Source organism: Diorhabda sublineata, chromosome 5 (genome assembly GCF_026230105.1).
Source record: "Diorhabda sublineata isolate icDioSubl1.1 chromosome 5, icDioSubl1.1, whole genome shotgun sequence".
Taxonomy (NCBI): Eukaryota; Metazoa; Arthropoda; class Insecta; order Coleoptera; family Chrysomelidae; genus Diorhabda; species Diorhabda sublineata.
The window spans coordinates 18,648,685-18,671,056 of NC_079478.1; the positions used below are offsets into that span (position 1 = coordinate 18,648,685).

Below are 22,372 nucleotides of genomic sequence, written 5' to 3' on the forward strand. Positions count from 1 at the left end.
TTCACGACAATTGAACAAACCGGCGGAAAACTCAGACTTTTATACCAATTATTGAATTATTTCGATAAATATAATATCAGAATTAGTTGCTAAGGATGTAATATATTATTAAAATATTTCAATAAAGTATAATCTAAAACAACAAAAAAATAAAAGAAGTGATATTAGATACTCGTAATGCTGTTTACATAAGACAGACATCTGAATATTTGGAAAATCGATTATGAAGTCATTGATACCATCAATGAAATAGCGAAAATGATACAAGATAAGAAAACTTTCCTGAGACAGAAACAATAACAAGGAAATAAGAAAATATACCATTTATTAAAAAATAAAATACTGAATACACTCTTTTCACCAACACTCACAATTACACTGTCTGACGCGCGTTTCGATAATCGTCTTCAGAGACTGAAGGTAAACGCGTATAGTGGTAATGTAAACAGTGTGCTTCAGTTTGAATAGCACTAACGGTTTCACAAATTCAAACTTATTTATTATAACAAACCTAAACAATTTGAATAAAATTCATAATTTTATTTCATAATATAATTCATAAAGTAACTATGAACAATTCTTTTCAATATTATTTGGAAAGTGCCCGAAGATAATTAGGTCCGGAAAATTCATACGAATTTCCTAGAACAATCCAGAATTTGACAAAAAAAAGTTTGCAGTGTTAGATTGTTCTAAAGTTGTCGTGAATTCCCCAGAGAGACTCAGGAAATCTGTAGTTAGTAGATATAACATTTTACATGAGAATTTGAGCATGCAAAAGCTCTTCACAAATAGATACCATAAAGAAAAAACTTATGCTGTTGTAATTTAGTGGACTGAAAGTAATGACCGAAGGGAACAAAAACGCAAGAATTGACTGATAAGGTTGTGACATCTATATTTTGAAATAAACAACGTAAGTTATGTTAAAAAAAATCTCTTTTACCATGACAAAATACCGTGTCAGAAGTGGTTTATCAGCACCCAACCAATAGTGAAAGATGGTAAGATGTCAGTCTTACAATTAGCGTCATATCTTTTCCATTATTATGGCTCGTTTAGCTGAAAAAAGATGGATAGAAATTCTAATGATGGTGGGTTACGCCGGAAAACTTTTGTTGTGAAAAGCATGTATATTATTTAACGAAACACATTTCAAAAGACTGCAAGAAGGAAAGGAAACAGCATTGTTGAAACATTTCATGGAACAGGAAGTTAAGTATGTTGCTCATATTAGAAGACAACCCTCACGCAACACTAATAGAAATATCCTTGTCACAAAATGTTAGGCAGTGGTTTGTAGTAATGTTTTTGACCCATACTAAGTCCAACGTTTGGAATTTTATTAAATTCTCAAAAGGGATTGCGATAAAAATCAAGATTTTTTCACAGTGTAGTATTTTCAGAAAAGACAAGAGGTATTAATTGGATTAAAAATTGAAACCACAACTGAAGTTATATTCTGTCATTTAGAGAAAATATTTCTTATCATCAAATAAGCCTACTTTCTTAAATTTTAGGTGACACTTCTCTAGCTGCATAAGAAATATCGTCAGATTAATATTTCAAATTATAGCCACTAACTATCATTATTTCATAATGTAATTTGTGATTGAGATCTGCTGTTACGAATATATGAACAATGCACTAAAATTCAAACTAATACAAATATTATTAAACTTTTTTTTTTGTTTCAGCGTCCCGAATGACGACAGGACAAGTGTGTAGGCCTCACTTCCACGCTCCTCTCCATCCTTGGTTGTCGGACAGTACCAAACCCCTCGGTCACTCAAGTCCATGGGTACCGTTTGGTGGTGGCGATCCCGATAAATCTCAGTCTCCCAGTTCGGTACCTACACAAGCTCATAACATTTTCTCCTTTCCTCCTACTCCGCCCAAAGATTCTACACCGGATTCTGTCGCGCCCTCTGCTGGAGGTCCCGAATATCAAAGTGCCGTCTCAGTTGCCATGGGAGCTTTCATGCACGAGAACCCCCAATCTTGTGCATTGGATGTGAAACCTACAGGCATGGGGGGATCCAATAATAAGCAGCGAGAAGGTAGTGATTACGAAGGGGGCACTATGTTTAATGGTAACTTTGAAGGCACGTATGGGACTGCGTATGCCCACGGTATTCATGGGGGTGCTTATTCGCCCCCTAACAAGCAGCATTTGGGTAATACTGGGGCGCACGGTGTTCAATCGCCGAATAAACCCCGGAATAAGTCGAGAACGAGCGCCGGTAAGCGAAAAGGGGTACTCGGTGACGGTGAAATTTAATGTTTCGAGGCTATTCGTAGACAATAATGACTTTACTTTAAATTGTTCACAGTATGATATCATTTGAAGGGATATTATAGTAACAATAATTCATTATTAATATTTACTTGTGGAAAATCGCAAATCTTGCGGAAATTCATCATTTTTGTTTTCTCTTTTCACTCACTACATTTTTACAATTTATTTTTGAATTTACTCCAAAACAATTAAATTTGTAACTTGGTACAAAACTGTTTATTTTTTCATCAAATTTGTCCAAATAACTTTTATACTAGAGAAGGTAGAGACACAGAAAATGTTGAAGGCATTAGAAGGTATCACCTTGGACGCTGAAAATAATGGAATGTGAGCCAATTCAAAAAGATTGAATCAATTCTGTTAAGGAAGTACAGAATACCTGAGTTCACGACACGAAAATTGAATGGACAAGAATTTCACCTTTCAAAGGAATCTTAATACTAGAATCCATATTTTCATGGAGAATGAAATTGAAGAATTAATGAAAAGAGGAGTCAAGGTTTTCTATACCTGCAGGAGGATATTTGGTAAAAACTGGGGGACTACAACCAAAGTATTACCATAATGTATTGTTCAGTAGTATGGTGTGAATCTATAAACTCACCTGAGTCATGAGAAGTACTGCACAAGCAACACTAGAAGCAATTCCTAGGCTACAGCCTATAGAATTGTACGTAGAAAGTGCAACCTTAAAAATGTGCTCTTTAGTGGAAACAGGCAAAAGAGTTATAGACATACAACTATCCTGCAGGAAATGGGTAAAATAGGTAAATAGAATGAAATATCTATTAATTTATAACAAGGACTTATATCACTAAAACGGATTTAAAAAAAAAGATGAAAATAAACAGTTCTTTGAGAGATAAATGAGATGAAAAATTTATCATGAAGTGTAAAAGAATTGCAAATAGCTCTTTAAAAAAATGAAATTGGAGCCTGTGTATATTTAGATAAATTGAATATCAAAAAATCATACAGAGCCACAATTTGCGCAGCTAGCAAAGCAGCTTTTAAAATAATAACATTAAAAACAACAAAATCAAAGTGGTAAAGATTTGTCGCGAGGTATTCTTTTAAATTCGCAACACTAAAATAAGCCTCTGTTCAATACCTGGACATTATATTATTAAATGGGAGGGAAATCTAAAGATAAACTGGCAAAAAGGGGGACGATGGAAGAGAATGCCGAAAAAACAGATACAGTACTACCGATTGAATTGTTAAAAAATGCTATTGACACAGGAATCAGAGCCAAATATCAGGATAAACAGTCAAACAGAGTTGATTGTACTATATCCTGGGCGATTTCATCAAGGATAAATATAGAGAGAAAAAATAATGAGTATTCACGGAATACTAAATCCAGAAGACCATTGGACTTTGCACTGTTGGCAAAATATTGCAGAAATAGAGGGTGACAACTATTAAAAATAAACTGGAAAAACATTTTGGTTTTGAAAAACTTGAAAATATGGTATTGAACGAAGAAAGATGGAAAGGTAGTTAACGAAGTTTCCAAATTATGGAAAGGGTAATACAATGGTCCTCCAAGTGAACCACGATCAATCTAACTTAATATTCTGCCAAATTCTCTAGTTAGTTCATTCATATAAAGGAAAATTTAACTTTTAAGCGTCAAAAATAATGTTCACTTGTAAAGAACCCTTTTCAACTAATGAAAACAAAACAACCTTATTTGTTGTGTTCAATGAAACTCTCTTCATCTAAAATCTCCTATATAATCATCATTTATAATAATTATTGTTACTAATAACAAATTAATGACCATAAACCGTTTCTAAAATGATTCATTGCACTGTCTTGTTCAGAGTGAGTGATTATTGTCTAAATTAACAAATTTTTTGAACGACAAAAACGTCTGTGTCATTTATTTTTTCAAATGTTAACATAACGTTGTAAGCATTCGTATTTGAAACTATTTTGATCGAAATAATAATAATTTTATTTGTATCTCATTAAACGTCATTGTTGATTATCGTATCAAAAAATATCGAATAGCTACTAAATAACTAACTCATTCTCAAAAAAAGTGTCTATTCATATGAAAAATCATTTCATTTCTATTTTTATGTTAACATTTTCCCTTTACGTAACCTAGTATGGATAAATTACTGTTGCAGATTCACAATCGATTTTTTTTTATTTTGTTTGTTTCTAACTTTGGTTTGGGTGCTTATACTTACTTATTTTAACATTTTTTAGTTCATTTTCTAAATTTATATTCTTTAGTTTAATAGTGATAATCAGTGTACCGCGGCTCAAAGCACAAACACTTTACTTAGAAAGGTAAAAGATATTTAGAATGAGCAATTTAAAAACTAATATTGATAAATGTCAAAACACTCAATGATTTTCACATTTATCCATTTAGTTTTTGTGATATAAGATTGCAAATTTATCACTCGGCTTTAAGGAGCTTGTGGAAGTAAAAGAAAAGAATCGAATATGGCACACAATCAATTTCAAATTATTGCTTGTTGAGTTGACTAAATTTACAAGACACAACAAGCATTATTCTGGGAGCCAATTGTTCGGATTTGGTATCAGTATAGTTCTAATTTTCTGGCAAAAGAAGTACTTTATTTACTGCCTTTAACCTAACTAAGAATCAAACCACTTTGTTTCTTTTTTTACACGTAGAAATCAGTGAATTGATTTGAATTTATATCAGGTATGCTATCCAATAGTAAAACTTGATATATAACTTGATAGTAGACTAGAGATGGACGAGTAGTTTAAAGAAGAAGACAAATGTATATTTGAGTCAAGCAATGGGAGCTGCCACTACGGCTCAATAATACAAGAATAAGGCATAACAGGAAATTAGTAAAAAACTGATAGAATTAATCATTCCTCCAAATATTAGAAATATAAATAGCAATTTATTTAATAACTGACCATATATTTCTTATTGGAACGTGATTTATAGCTATTTCCCATGAAGTTGGGTTAATTCCATCTATTGCAGTACGTAACAAATGCTCCCTCCACATCTGCAATTTGGAATGTTACATCGTGATGCGTCACATAATTTTGTCTTTCCCAAACAAGTTCTATAAAGAATAAGCCCGCTATGATACCATGGTAGTCGTAAAAGTGTGACGCCGCGTATTGAATGTAATCGGCTCGATGTAGTTTGATGTTAGATATTAACTCAGCCTTCGTTGCAGTACCATCGTATCCAGTTTCACGTAGTCATTGCTGCATTCCACCTTTACAACTGTTTGAAGATGGAACCTGCTAAATCAGGTTTCTATGATACGAAATACCGTACGAGGGTTGCCTTTCAAGTTTTTACAACAAGTAAAACAAACACGTTTGAAAATGTTTTATAGATTTTTGAAATATTCGCCATTAAGGTCTTGAAATAATTTCATACGTCGATATCGTAGAAACATAATTTTGAAAAGATTCTTGTAGTGATCTAGAAGGACAAGAAAATTAATTCGGTGTTTTCTCTTTCAAATATCCAGTTGTTTCACGTGATTTGTAGAAGCTGGCATTGTCGTGATGTAGGATGCTGCGATGTTCATGTAAAATCGATTGTATTGCAGTCTGCGATGTGCTGAGAGATGCCGATCTTCTTTAATCATGTTAAGCACAGCATCGTTTTTTCTTGGAATGGCAATCGACTTTGGTAGACCTTCTCGACATTCATCACTGAAGAATGCACAACCATGATGAAATTCTTCAAACCAACCATGTAAACAGTCTTCTCTGATGTGCATTTTTGTAAAAACCTTTTTTCAATGTTCACTATCAACAACTTTATCTCATTAGATTTCTAAATACAATTATTATGCTACTTTAGTAACTTCCTATATGGGAGTTGTTATCCGAAAACCTGTCGAAGAACCTTATGAATTTTAAAATTTTAGGTATTTATATAGTCCCTGTTTGAGCTGGTCTAAAGTTTCATCTTCTCTATTCACTTATAAAATTACGATCTTAATTCTTTAAATTACTCAAGTATAAATTAAAAATAAATTCTTAGTCGGTATTTTTCCAATGATCAAACAAAACCAAGTATAAAATAATAATTGAAATTTCACTGTTTCTTGAATTCCAATAAAGCTGATTAATTTCATTTTTAGTTTGTTAGTTTTTATTAACTTGTCGGATATATTTAGCCAGTGTCAACTGTAGTTGCCTGCAGATCTCAAATAAATCCACATAAATAACTGTGTCTTTAAGACCAGTTTTATGGTTTTTTTATATTTATGAAATATATAAAAATTTTATTGCTCAAATAATGACTAGGCTTTATCTGACATCAATTAGAATAATATTCAACATAATATATATCGGATTCTTCGAAAATCAATCTAATAAGTAACAACTACCCAATTAAAATAGAAATATATTCCTTGTAGCAATAATATTTACTGATTTGCATTAATAACTATTCAGAGAGATGAACTGTAACAACTTAATTATGCATAATTAATAATCACAATGATGATTATTCACCACTGAATTATGCGTGTGGCAAGGCTTTTTTCATAAAGAAAAATATCCGCTATCAGTCTTCTCAGGTAAATAAATTGATTATCTATCAAGATAAGTTGTTATAAACATTAATTATTTTGTCTATCACAATTATTTAATCGATGTTTCATAAAGTGTTTCGAAATAAGGTTGCGTTATGAATATTTACACTGAATATCACGCTTTTCAGTTTATTTGAATCAGTTTTTTTATTATTATGGCTAGAATTATTAATTCATAAAAAATATTGCTACGAACCTATCATTATAAATCGTATAATTTTTTTTATTTAACAATGAAGATGTTAATCTTCCTCGTGTAAAATTTTAAGAGAACTAAGATTTACTGAATATTTGTACTTCTTGTTTATATTATATTGTTTTGTACAGCTTGAGTACAATTGCAAACCATCTAAACAATTATATTCAAATATTTCATTCAAAATTTACAATTATCTATATAAATTTTTTCCAAGAACAATTTTCCTTTTAAAAAATGACATGTAACAAATAGTATATTCTATCGAAATTAAATGAACATTTTCTAGTCATAATATTGGTTTATTTTTTTGGTTTCCATTTATGTTATTTGAGTTTTGTCGGGTTGCAATGAAATATTTTTGCCAGCTTTTTTTTAAGTAACAGAACAACATTTTAATTTTTTGGTGTGCAACTTCACACAGTCACGTGTTTATTTTTGTGAAACCACGAGATCTTCAGCTGTTTTCACTTTTTTACGTTGCGCGTGAAGCACTCTCGTAAGTATTTTTCAAAATATATTTGAAACGTTTAAATATTTGCAATTCGATACTATCATATAACTCTGTGTTTTATTTCAAGATGAAGACATGATGCCAAAGGCATGAGTTGCTATAAAAGCTTGTCACTTCACAAACATCAAAAACATTTGATACTTCGTATGACAGATATCACAGTAGTCAAGGTCATTTTTATAATTTTGTCTATTTGTATTTCATGAGGTTGATAAAAAAATAATAAATAAAAATGTATTCAATAACGATATATTTTTGTCGATTTTTGAGGCAGTTGAGGAACAAAGAATTGAACAAACTAGGCAAAGTGTACTGCGTCACATTACTCAATACGAGAAGACAACGTAATAAAAAGGGTTGGGTACAGAAATCCTATAGTCTACAGCTGCTGACAGTCTCCATAATAACCCTTCTGAGTACTGGTTTTCAACAGGCAGTTACAAGCTGGGTACCGATGTTCAAAATTCCAGATTCCTTCTATAATAGGAATAAGCAATTGGTACCAAAAATCCTTTTTGTTCGGTAAAATATGTTGCTGGGGCTACCTAAACACTATTTCAATAATTTTCAAATATTTATCTTCATCTTATATACAACTGCTTTAGATACTATCATAATTCCTATCTACCAGGAGACAAAATTGCATTTTCATCTGGAAAAATAGTGTTGAGGCTTCATAATTTAAAGATACTTTACCAGAATTCAACGTCCATGTAGGTACGGCGGACTTAATGTTACTCACTGTTAATTGAACGCACAATATTAACTCAAAGACAACTTAGGCTAGTGGACCCCTTTAGGCCACAGCCAAAAGAATGTTTTAAAATGGTTCAATCCAACAACAAAGGAGATAAGTGGCAGCTGATAGTTGTCATTGATCAATTCAATTTTAATTATTAAAGATATAGCTATAGTTCCTTATATTCATAAACCGGGTTACTCATAAAAAATAAAGACTTTTAATGATAATTTCTTAGGATATGAATATAGATATAAATTACTTCGTACGTTTTATAAAATGGCTATCCGCCATTTCAAATACTATCTCGACGCATGAGTATGCGTGCAGAAATACAATTAGAAAAAATCGCAACGAAGACACCAGAAGTGACTACGTAATGAAGTTGTTTTGTTTAGCACGGCCTTCTTTCGCGTGGGAACTGACACCCTCTAATGTCTAATTAGTGATGTGCTGGACGATCGACTATTGTTTTTCGCGAATACCCGCATACTTTGACGTTATTTGGATTTTTGCATGCTTATGTTGCTAAATGAAGTGCTTCACTGATGCCTCTATAAAAAGAAACCTTGAAGCGTATTAATTACCGATAAACTTTTGTGTACTGACTCTCTGTTTAGAATAAATAATCGATATGTATGTATATAAATATGAATGCAATATAGCAGATTATAATTAAATTGCTTATTCATATGGCCGAATAATTCTTATTTCAACTAAATATCCAACAGGAAGCCTACTGTCAGCTAATCTTACGGTCAATTTAAATAAAATTTATAATACACGTTTACGTCTCGACATCAAGTTTACTTTTCTAATCTAATCTTTAATAACAAACGACGAGAGTATCACAAGGTTTTTCTCAAACTACGCGTACAAGTTTTCATAATTTAAATCTCTAATTTTTGTGTAAATTTGAAACAAGTTACCTTTCAACCCTTACAAATAATAGTTGCTTTCTTTCTTGTTTGATAGAAATCTCTCTCCCATAACAAAGTAAAACTAGTAGGAAACAGGGAAAACTAGCTGGAGATCACACCGAAGTATGAGAAAGTGCATCGTCCTGAAAACATTGTTTTTCTGTAGTAACAATGCGAAAAATCGAAAGCAATTCACTTTGGGAGAGCAGTACTTCTAACGAATTTAATATAGGGAAAGGTCTGAGAAAAGAATAACCATTATCCACAGCTTTTCTCTAACTTAGTTCAAGTGGTCATACTAAAGTCGTATGAAACATCAATGTTTAGTATATGTGGACGACATAGTGCTCCAGGAAAAAACTTCAAAGAGTCAAGTTACTAGAAGACAAGGCAACAGAATATTGACTAGTGCTCTAGTGCGAAACGGGGAAAAAACAAAATAGATGGTAATGAGAGACAACCAAAAAGCTGTTATTTTCTAAAATTGTAATGGAAATAAGAATTATACAGTAGAAAAAGTGGAATAAATCGAATATTTCAGAGCCACTATCACAAATAAAGGTGACAAAGAAGGGTAACTAAATAGCGAAAAACAGTAATGCATTAGTAATGGTATCGAAAATGTTCAATCCAAAATCTAGTTTCGGTAAACTGGTAGTAGTGAACAGTGTGCAATTTATTTTGATGCACAGATATCCTAATTTTTTCTTCTCTCTCAAAATGGTTATTATACATCAAGTGTTATAGATTTTTTCTCTTACAAATGTATTTGTTTTCAATGGTGTAAATATTCTATGAAAACCATCCGAAGATCACAAGCGTAGTAGAAATAAGCAGAAGATGGCTACGGACTTGCCTTATTCAATTTACCAAATCAAAGGCATATGCCATAAAGTCAACCAATCATTGTTATCATATTACGGTTGAGTACTATTTATCTTTTTCTTTATACCATCTCTTACAACGTTTTATTTTATGAAAGAAGTAGCCTAATCAAAATTCTGATATGAACAAATATATCATATTAGTGCTTTGAGGATCTTCACATAGTCTTTCTTAGTGATTTTTATTTTTTATAAGATGATCATTGTCTATAATTTACATCTCTTTATGTTCTTCTTCTAGCTTCGGTCCATCTTCGGTATCTTAAATTTTGAATTCTAATATTATTGCTCCTCATTCTGTCTTTTATTGTTTTAGATGTGATTGATCTAAATATTTTCATGGTGTTATTTCGATTTAAATGATCAATCTTCAAATTTATTATTAGTTACCTATACATATATACATTCTTAATGCGTCACTAATCTGTACGTGGGATTTCAAGTTTAATATCTTTCACAGAAACTTCTCAACAATGTAGTTGTATAACAGTAAATTTAACAAATATCACAAAACATTTTTTGAATAGTGTTTATCATTCAAATAAAGAGTAATAAAAACTAACATACAGTAACTAATTCAAATTCAAATCAGTTCATATGGAATCTTTCGAGCAGGTCATCATCAATCATCCCACAATATAAGATTTGAAATTCGTGTTTGGAAATTTGATACAGATTGAAATATTAACATATACCTATTTTAACAGACAGGGCGAGATTATATTTCTTTTGTGAAAAAATATAGTGAAATACATAGCATTTTTACACAAAAAGCTGAATTGGAAAAAGTAAATCATTCAATTCATTTTATTGGAGTATTTTTAAAACAAAATACATCTCAAAAGTGTCAATTAATCTTTATATTCCCTATTTCTTGTTCCTATTGATACTTGTTGCATATCTATACCATTCCAAACTATGTGATGAAAGTGAAATGTTTCACAAAAGACGATAAGGTATATCGTAACAAAGTAACTGAACACAAACTTCCGCATTCGTAAAGAAATGAGCCCTTAAAACGCAAAATCGATTTGATCGTTTTTGTTACGTTACCACCCCAACCATAACTAAATACCAAAACCGATCAATTTCACAGAACATTGGGCTACTTTATAAACATATTTCAACCGCAAACTTTAACAATGTATCTCGATTTCGTTAATTCCTGCCCATTTTCCGGCCCACGTCCCTTTCAGTTTAACAAATGACACAAAAATATGTCAAGTAAACCACTTCAATTGACAAAAGATTTACGTATTTGAGTATACAGTAGGATATTCTTAAATCCGACATGGGCGGAGATATTTTGAAAATATCTTTTAAATAAAATTTGTGCTGAAATCAGAATAATCACAAGAAAACATTTTATTTTCTTTCAAAATATGTTTAAACGGTATTAATAAGAAAATAATTTCTTTTACATTGGTTATCTTTGTATATCTCACAAGGTATTTTTAGATCCACTCTAAACTATTCTAGCTTCTTTTTACTTTATTCTAATTTTTGCGATTTGATTTCGCTCATTATGTATCAATTTTTTTTCCTGAAGTTACGTACATCTTTTGTTTAATTTTAATTGTGAGTAACATAATTAAAATCAATCTACATTGAATTAACTACAAAATTAAGGCATCTCCTAGACGATTCCAATATTTCCTATTCTTTACACTTAGTCTCTATTCAGTTCTCACAACTCATTTCTCTATGAAATTATGGTATATTCAGACTAAAGCTTTGGTGGTCATTCTGCACATTTTTTCAAGTGCATATTCCATTTCCTTTTTGCGTCGTTATTCTACAAATTATCTTCGGTGTTCGCTATAATTTCAATGTTTCGATACAATGGTTTGCCTGATGTTTTTGTGATTTTCATCGGATTTCTTCCGATTTCCTCCGTGGGCGATTCGTTATTTAGTTTCAGTACGCATTGTGTAATACGTTTTGTAGTTAAACAGTCACAGAACTTAAACTGTGAGTGAATTGTTTTAAAATGGAGCAATCATATTGTTTTAGGCAAAAACAAGAAATTCTTCAACTAAAATACAAGCGACCGCTCACCTAATAGATTGCCCAATACGTTCAAAACGGCTTGAAATGTTACTAATTACACTACAGTCTCGAATTTTGAAGATCGTTCAAAAATAAGTTACGTAAATTAGTCATTTTGAATATCCTCACATAAAAAGTTTATAAACCTATGTCCAGATGATCACGAGGGACACGGGAGTTCGAGGTGATGGTCCGATCTAACAGTGTGCTTTAAAACCAACCGCACGATCACTGTAAAATATGGAAAAGCAGAAAAATACATAGAATACGTTGCTACTCTTCTTATCTACTGATAATTTTCACATTATGTTTCCGATTATTTATGCCTAAGTTCTTGATTTTTTTTCTATATCTGGTCTAGATCATATCGGGGGTAATTTTTCTGATGGTTTCTGCTCATCTTCTTCTCATTATGTCTTCGTGTCTTTTATAAATCTTATATTAATATTCGATTTTCCAGTCCATCATATATTTCTTATTACTTTTGCGTCTTACAGTCCCATTTCCTCTACTGTATGGTCCTAGAATTATTCTCATAATTTGAAATCATTTTCCTGTTAATTTCATATCATGGTTATTTTCATTAGGTGTTATTATGTCTGACGAATATTAATTTTTTTTGTTATTGTTTCACTTTTCAACATTTTCCGATTCCATTAATAGAATTGAGTACTTCTTAGTACTCTGTCCCCTTTTCTTGCTTTCCCATCTTTCCTGAAGTGTGTAACATACCGAAATATGTGTTTCTTTTGATCAATGCATTATGTCTTCTATTCATATATACATATATTTTGTTTGTTTTGCCTCCATTGTTTCTCCATTCTTTGTTCTTTCGTTGCTGCTATTATCATAATCTTCAGCGCCCTGTAACTTCATGAGAATCTCAACGACGCTACTGATATATCCTAGAATGCAATTGGACCTTATTTTCCTGTGATTTTTTTATTGCAAAGAATTTAAACCGATTATAGGACACAATGTTACGGATATTTGTGGTTTGTCCCTAAGGGCACCTGGTTCACCTAATTTTGAAAATTAGTGAAGCAGAAAAGAACCAATTTTTTCGATATTATTTTCATGGTAGGTTAATCCATATAATCCTTGAATAAATGTGGGTCGTTTATAAAACTCCCCGATCTTTCGACATTATAAATATTGAAAAAATACAAATTCCTACAGTGAAGTGACAAGTGAAATTTTATAACAGCTGGTGTATTGTTCAAATTATGGCATCTATGTTCAAATTCTAATATCATGAAAGTTATTGAAGTATTTTGAAATAAATAGTGGAATAATTGCACAAAGGAATTCTGGTGAATATGAAAATGCAGCATTACTTAATAATTTGATTCTTATCAAATCATAAGTAATGCCTTAGTGATACAATATTGACAAAAGCCTCGAATAACTCTTGGTGGTGTTTTCCACCATAATTTTAGCAGGGTATTAACAGCTTTTATTATGGAAAACTATACAAAAAACAATAATCTAAAAATTAGAATAGTATCTGATATACAGGGTGTACATACTTTGAAGCTACAACTTCAGACCTTCCGAAATTAATGCACTTACCTACTAATTATATCACTAAGCCTGAATAAAAATGGATGAATCTGAAACTGAACTGTGGAAAGGAAATTTCTTCATCTTTAGCTAATAATAAAAAAGAATGGTCCTTAATACAATTTAGTTCATTAGAAATTTTATTTTCAGGTGTTAAAAAATCCTATGCCTTCATTGTGAACATTGAGTCACGAACTATCTGTAACACGACAATTTCAATCTTCAGTAATTATAACAACAACATAATGTTTTCACCAAAATCTAATAGTTGATAAACTACAATTAGATAGAAAAGAGGCAAAAACTTGGAGAAGCTTAATTATAGGGCAGAAGGAAGCTAGTTATCACAGATTCAACAAAAATAAAATAGCTGATCCCTGAACCTCGTTTCAAAAGCAGCTTCGTCCGGAGGATTCACAAATTCTGCTTACATGAGCTAGGGCTAGGACGACCAAGGGGACTGCAAAGGAATTACCCATGTAATTACGACCGACAAGACCATTCCTAGTAATTATTTTACCATTGAAACTAACAACTAAGCTGCGAATGGATAAAGCAATGGCAGATATAAATATACATTGAAAAATTATGTAATGTTACTAAGAATGTTTGAACAGAATATATTATTGTTTAATAATCCAGTACAAATGTTTGGTTAAAATTAAAATGCTTCGACAAATGGATTGGAAGAGATAGGTTTCTCTCCTGTAGCCTCCAAGATCACCGGATCTAAATTCATTATATTCTATATTACGGTCATAATTATTCGATTACTTCAAAGTTTTCATTTAAGGTGTTTGTTTTCCAGCTATAATCAATGGCGGATGTTTATTTTGATTTAGGATTCGTCAACGAATTTATGTTTAAATGTTTAAAGTTCACATGAATAAAAAGAATCTATTTAAAAAACTGATTAAATCTTTCATACTTTTTGTTCATTTGTTATATGGTGTCGGGAGTGATAATAATACGAAATAATTTATTTTCTTACAACCAACCCTGTATATTTGGTATCAGGATACGGAATTTCATTAGACGGTTATAAGAAATTATCATTCTTCAAATATTATTATTTTTCTGACTAGTACCAAACGAAAGCTTTAAATATTAATTTTTGGAAAATATGCTTAAAACTAGAACATAACCTTAAAAAATTATTCAACGGCGTTTTTTAACGAAGTACTCAACAATGTCTATTAGTGTCATTCTTTTGGCATTGTTTTATTTTTATCGAGAATACCGCGGACACACGTGGCACCCTTCGGTGAATGTAGTAAGCATGTCACTGTGTAGATAGATTTTATTGATTCTATTATATAGTACGGTCAATTTAGACTTTCTAAGCTACATGGATTTAGAACGAGCTGAAAATTGGTAAAATCATTCAAAATATAATTACAAAAAAATTACTTTTAGTTTTTTTAACGAAACGCACACGCAAAGCAGGTAGTTTTTTTAGGAGCTCCGTGCATAGAAAGAAAAAACCTCAGCACCTTGAATTAAATATTGTTTCACAAACATTTTGGAAACTGTTATTTTACCCCTCTGTAAAATTGTTATTGCGTGTAAAAATAGAATATGATTTCGACACTTTACAGAAATAGATAAGCTTTGTAATGGGGTATTTTTATGATAAAACTTACTGCTTCTCTGGGAATTGCGAAAAACTCATTTTTTTTTAACTTTGACCTGGTCGACGATAATGAATAATGTAGCCGTAACTGAACCCGCCAGTGCCCGTTTAAATTAAAAATAAACAAAAAACAAAAAAATTTCAAAAAGCGGAAAAAATACAATAACAAAAAACTCACAAATATATCTCCAAACTCAAACTAGAGCTCTCTTTTCATCTTCTTCTGGCCATTGGACTTTCGCTTTTGATCGATTTTACCAATTTTCAACTTGTTGTAAACTTATGTAACTCCTCTCTTATTTTTTGGTCAAATTTGACCGAACTATACAATTCCATTTTCCCGAATGTTTCACCAGACTCACGACAATCGTTAACAATGCTTGATTATAACACGATCTAATTCTATGTGTTTAATTAATATGAAAAATATAAATGTTAAACTTTATGCAACAAATTCTTTGTTAATAGACTAGAAAACCGATTATGCCATCAATACAGAAGTAAACCATATTTTATTTGTTGGTTAGCTACAATTTATGAAAGTTCTAATATTGATGAATGACAATAATGAATTGAAAATAAAAAATCATGACTTAGTCTTAATTACATCAAATGATAACTTGTCAGCTATTGGATACAAAATAAACTGAATTTAATACATTTTTTACTCTTCTGATAATAATCATAAAAAATATCGTATCCACTACAAAAGCAAATTGTCAACTTAACATTAGTCGTAAACTCCTGACTTGCACACTTGATTGTCGCAATATTTATAGCAAGCGATTGATTAACGAGGTCTATCTTGTCAGCGACATTCTCCACTTTATCTCAATTGTTTCCATTTTATATGAAAGTATTATTTTCAAGATGAATAAGAGAAGTTGTAACAGAAATTTCATGAAAGTTTCAACCTGAATAATAAACAATTGTGATTTTCTCTCCCTACTCTCAATTCCTTCGGCAGGTAATTGAAATCTGGTACCCGAAAGAAAACAGAGAATTATATGTCGTTTTTCTATATTAGTAGGCAGTAGTGTCAAAATTTTTGTGGTATGAAGGTTGCTATTTAAGGTTTTATAAATTTTTAAAATGATCTCCATTAAGATCAATACACTTTTACATATATTTGAGCCAATTGTCGAAATGTTTCCATTCCGATTGAGGTAGTTCCCAAACCTATGATTTGAACGCTTCTTCAGGTGTAAAAAAATGTTGATGCAATTTATTTCTGATTTTTGGAAATAAGAAGTAATCATTAGGTGCCAAATAAGGACGGTATGCGGATGACCCATAAATTTGATGTTTGATGATTAAAAACGTTTTTTTTTGAACTGATATGTGAGAACTCGGATTGTCGTGGTGGAAAATGATTCGTCTTCTGAGATTGGTTTCCTTGATTTTTTAAAACACTTCTGGCCAACAAATACTGGTGTACCATTCAGAATTGACCATTCTACAGTGCTCTAATGGAACGATGGTGACCATTTACTTCGATTTTGGAGGAGCTTTAGGAAATTCATCCTATAGAGAAGTGCGAGTACGAATGAATTCGAAAAACAGCAAAACACAGTAGCTCGAGATGGTGCTTCATCACCAAGAGCCGAAGCGGTACACTGCTGTTGGTTTAATCCACATCGAAAGTCATAGAACATCATTGCACGAAAATTTTCAAGATTTGACATGCTGGGACTTTGAACTCAAATCCTCTGAAGATTTAACAAATTCTCACTTTCCTTCATTCTCTAATATAATTTATCTTGAATCTGCAACTTATTTCAATAGAAATGTTGGTGATGGATAGTTTCATTCAGGAGATTTATATATGAAGAGATGGCTCAACCAAGTTAATTAATTATGCGAGACAACAGAACGAAAATAACGTTAAAACCCGAGAGAAAAGTATATATAATTATATCTGCATCAAAATAATCTCTAGAGTTGCTTAGACATGAAGAAGAAACAAGGAAATATGTTATTTATATAACATAAATGACGTATAAATAAATTATGAAATATTAATTTAGAAATTAACATAAAGATCTTTTGAATGTAGCAGAAGAAGAATAAATTGAAAGCTGTTTCTAATTGGATTGAAGAAAAGATATTGATAAGAGAGATCTCTTCTTGTTGGAGGAATATGCTGTAAATCAAAAACTTGAAGATACAAAAGAGGAAGAACTAAAAAATGAATTCTCGATAAAAAAGTAGGTAGTACAAAATTGAATAAGGGTCTTGAGAAAAAAATATATCAGACATTATGAAATTAGTTGGATAAAAAAAACATCAGAATTGTGAAAGCCAATATAAAATGGAATAAAATAGGAAAAAACTGTTGAATCTTTTTTCATAGCTTGGCTTGTGATGTTTTTATATCATAATCCTATTAAAACAACATCATCATGTCTATAGGTATTTCTCTAGTACCTAAGTCCTAATGCATCTGAAACCATCAAATTATCTTCTGGATACATCCTCCAATATCCAAATAATAACGTAATAAAATTACATCGTTCCATTTCATGATAATAATAAAAGGAGTGAAAACATAACATAGAATTATATCGTGGTTTAATTCGAGAAAATCCAAAAATGGTTGATTTATTTATCAATCAAAGTAAATTGGTGGTAAATTGAATTGAATGTTGATGTAGATAAAATAATACCTCTTTTAGCTTTATTTCGCAACAATTCAACATAATTAAAGCCATTAATACAATTAGAACGTATTAACGAGCTCTTAGACGAAAGACCACACACACGATTGCCAGTGTTTCTAGTAGTTAGAGTTATTGTGACAAAGTGATTTAGAGTATAAAGGCAGGAAGCAAGTTTTACTTCTTGTTTCTTGTGTTGTTGGTAAGGACAAGAATAAAAGCATAGGAAATTAGCATTTACATCCATTGAAGACAAACGTTAATACTTTTAACTATAATTTGCTCGATTCTCTTTTCAAGATCGATTTTAATCCGATATTTTTTCATCAGAATAAAGATTTCAACCGATTCAATTCTCATTACAATTCGAGTTGAATCAAACTACTCGAAACTACTTGTGACATGTATGCGGAATTGTGTAGAAAATACAAATTTCGTTTTGTTTTGTGCCATATTTTACTTCTTCTCTTCAGTTTTTTTAATATTTTATCATCCCATTTTCTGTTTGGTCTCCCTTTCCTTTATCTTGATACTGATTCTATTTGCCATTTGCCTGTCTGTTGTTGAGTGGTAAAGTCACCAAACCAACTCAATTGTTTTTGTTGTTATTATGGATTCTTTTTCCACTTCTTCACATATTTTGTCTAATTTTTCCTTATTGCATGGAAGATAAAATAAATTCTTACGTTTATTATTTGGATCATTTATAACCAATCAATGTGATTCATAATTGAAATGAGACTGTCCTGAACGTAATGCATATTTAAACAAATTTCCTAGATTTTATTCCTGTCGATTTACGAGCTAAATCACCAATTGCTTTTCAGTGTGCGAGCTTACTAATATAATTGCTTTACTAGCATGCGTAATGTAATGTGATATTGGCCAGGGGATGTCCACAAAATTATTAAATCGATTTAGACCAGTCTATATATACATATATAGTTGACAATCGTAAGTATAGTTTGTTGTCAAGAATATACGATTCACTAATTTATAGTGAATCACTATTTCTGTATTCTTTTATAGCATTGATTTCAGTAGCTATTATATATCTCAATATTTATTTTGTTATTTCAACTTTTCCATCAATGTAATGTAAACTTTAAAGTATATTTTAATGGAAAATGTTCAAGATGATTCAAATATAGTATGTTAGTTTTTTTTATTTGAATCTCAATATGCAAATTTGGTAGTAAAATAAATATAATTTGTACAAAGTACTGCATCATTTTTGTGTATGGATTATTAATATCTGTTACTGAATTTTTTCACTACAAAGTATCATTACTATTATTAATATCCTTATATATATATTATATAAAACCATTGAACCAGATTAGGTTCTTTGTATGATGACATTTCTACTACTGCCCTCATCTTTAGGAGATTTTTATCTCAGGTTTATTTTTAATTCTTTGGCGTCTACCTTGTTGCACTTATAATCTATTACCTTGCAATAGTTTGATCGATTTTTAGTAGAGCTTACTTAGGAGTCATTGCTTCACTTGAATCTCTCACTCTTTTCTTCAGAAACAGCAGATATTTAATAAAATCATACAACTAAAGGAACGGAGATGAAAAGATTTATATTGTTTGTAAAATATCTATAAAATGATTGTAGAAAAATATTATTTTTCCTACTATAACCATTGAAAACGTGGGGAAAAGGATACATTTGCATATGGCTGTCACAAATATTTTTAAATAATATATTAATAAACGAATAATGTACAGAATCAAGTATGAGAAAAAAATATGAAATAAATTATGAAAATTCAATATTTGTCGAATTTTTTTCGTAATCTGTGGACGGAATAAAAAATTTCAATATTCCTCTACAATATACGCATCTTTTCACCAAAAAAAATTCAGTGGTGGCCTCTATATTTTGCATTTCCTTGCATGTAAATTAAACAGAGCCATTTCTAAATAACAAGTGTATATCCATAATTTAATAAGAAGCTTGTATATATACTTACTTCTAAATTGATTTACTGTATTTGGTTTTCCGATATTGCTGAAGCCTGACTGCATATCATCAAGAGAAAATCCATCGAACTTTGAGAAATTTTGAGAAGCACTAAAAAAGTTACTTATCTACTCATATGAAATTTCGAATATAAAATGAATTAGTTTATGATTAAAGTACACTAGACTTGATAAATGGAATGTGTCCATTTCAATTTGTATTTTTAAGAGCTCCTAAATAATTGAGTCACAGAATATTAATAAGAATAATACAATTCAAATTTCTGGCTGAGCAGTCAAGTTGGAAAAAGATGAGAAAGAAATCAAAAGAAATTAATAATTTTGAATAAATACATCCGATATCATACTAACACTATTAAAAACAAGCACAAAAGTTATATAGGAATGCAAAATAAAGAGTTTCTATATAAAGCCAATCCAAACAGCTCAGAGGTCTCACCAACCTCAGAATCAAGACTATGTAGGAAAACGAAACACTTTTCTTCTATACACTTATCTCATATATGTAACAAATACTGCTGCTTGATTATATACAAATTTACATGGCATATTGATGTTACGGTTTTCTAATATAATAACATTGAAATATTTTTAGCTTCACAGTATCAGTATGAAACTTACTGATAAGAAGGAACGGAAATCAAAAACCAAATTTTCCACGAAAAGATTTACGTGAAGGGTAATTTCTATATTTAAAAGTAGACCTTAAACTTTTTATAGTTTTTTTGGTCTACTTCTTTTCCTCTTAGATCTGGAAATCTCTTTCGATGTTGATATTCTTCTAAGACTGCCTGCACAGCTGTTACTTTTGACAATTCTTAGTTCAATTTCCTTTTCTTCCTGGTATTTATTACCTAATAGTACACCCAAATACATGTAATTTTCTACTTCCTCGAATTCTATTAATGTCTCCTTGTGGTCATGTACTTTGAAATTCTTTTTTGACTTGCTTCCACATTAATTCTTCATTGTTATCAGTTGTTTTGTGGTTTCTTCAAGCTTTCTTCTGTTTCTTGCTATCAACGTCACATCATTAGCATAAGCTAAGCATTTATGATTTTATTAAATATCATGCCCTTTCTATTGTTTTGGTTCTTCTTATTATGCCTTCCAAAGCTAGATTAAATAGTACCGTTGCTAAGGGGTTCCCTTGTCTTAGTCCTAGTTGTGTTTTGGAGGGTTCACTTTTCTTGTTATTAATTTTTATTATGTTGGTTGCTCCTCTTATTTCATTTTTACTAGTCGAATTAGTTTTGTTTGCAATTTCTAATTCTCGTAATATTTGGATTAACTTTTTTCTGTTCACACTATTTTTTAGTTATAGTTATAATTGTTGGGCAGTGTAGTTAGCGAATACGGGAGTAATATCACACTGAAACCTATTTATTTTATTCTATCTTTAATATCTCTTTCAGCGAATGCTTACCAAAATTACGTTTGGTTTCTAATTTTCGTCTTTTAATGCTGATTCAATGGTTTTTATGATTATCTCCAATATTGTAGACAAAAAATAATGCTTGATGGATTAAACTAGTGATTGATAATATGACTGGTCTATTTTCGATTTATTTATTGATATAGTATTTAACATATTCCTTTTTTTGTTAATCTAGAGGGTAGAGAATGTGTGAATTGTGGAGCGACAAGTACGCCGTTATGGAGACGTGATGGTACAGGCCATTATCTCTGCAATGCATGTGGTCTTTATTACAAGATGAATGGACAAAATAGACCACTCATCAAACCTAAAAGAAGACTGGTAAGTCATTTTATTTTATTAATAAACGTTATTAATGATACAAAATTGAATACTTTCGTATTTGTCGTTAATGGTAATCCAAATAAATTCAGTGTACTGTTGTTCCATCAATTATATTGAAAAATCACATACGTCAACGAAACAGACAACTACTCGCCCAAATATAATTAAAAGCAGGGTGTTTCCAGCCCCTAGCCTACCATAATTCACGACAGGTGTCGTATGTTATGCAAATACCCTATCTACTACCACATTATCAGGTTAAATATTAAAATCTTAAGTAGCACCTTTCAATTCCTAGTTATTGATGATCGGGACCGGTGAATGTTACCCGAGGCGAATTCATATTCGCGTAAATCTGTCGGCAGTTTATCTGCTAAAGATAATTTAACTTTAAATACAATTTGACGACGGCAATCAACACCTATCGATGACGGTTATTGAACACTTGCAATTTTAACTAAAATCATATTTTATATATTCATGTTCATATTTAATTCGTTATTAACAATTATTGAACATCGTGGTTGAAACTACATAAGTAGGTCATTAAATTTAGGTGGGGTTCACTGGACAGTTGAATTTGATTATTATGC

At 30.9% G+C, this 22,372-nt stretch overlaps 1 protein-coding gene across 2 annotated transcripts in view; it reads left to right on the forward strand.

Moving 5' to 3' along the window:
* Nucleotides 1-22,372, forward strand: part of LOC130444408 (GATA-binding factor C) — a 168,794-nt gene that overhangs the window by 53,497 nt on the left and 92,925 nt on the right. The window contains exons 3-4 of one of the 2 annotated variants that reach the window (XM_056779527.1): nt 1,698-2,243; nt 21,631-21,776. In XM_056779527.1, coding sequence (XP_056635505.1) covers nt 1,698-2,243; nt 21,631-21,776 — 692 coding nt within the window. The remainder of the gene's footprint in view (nt 1-1,697; nt 2,244-21,630; nt 21,777-22,372) is intronic. The other variant, XM_056779529.1, reaches the window with a different exon arrangement.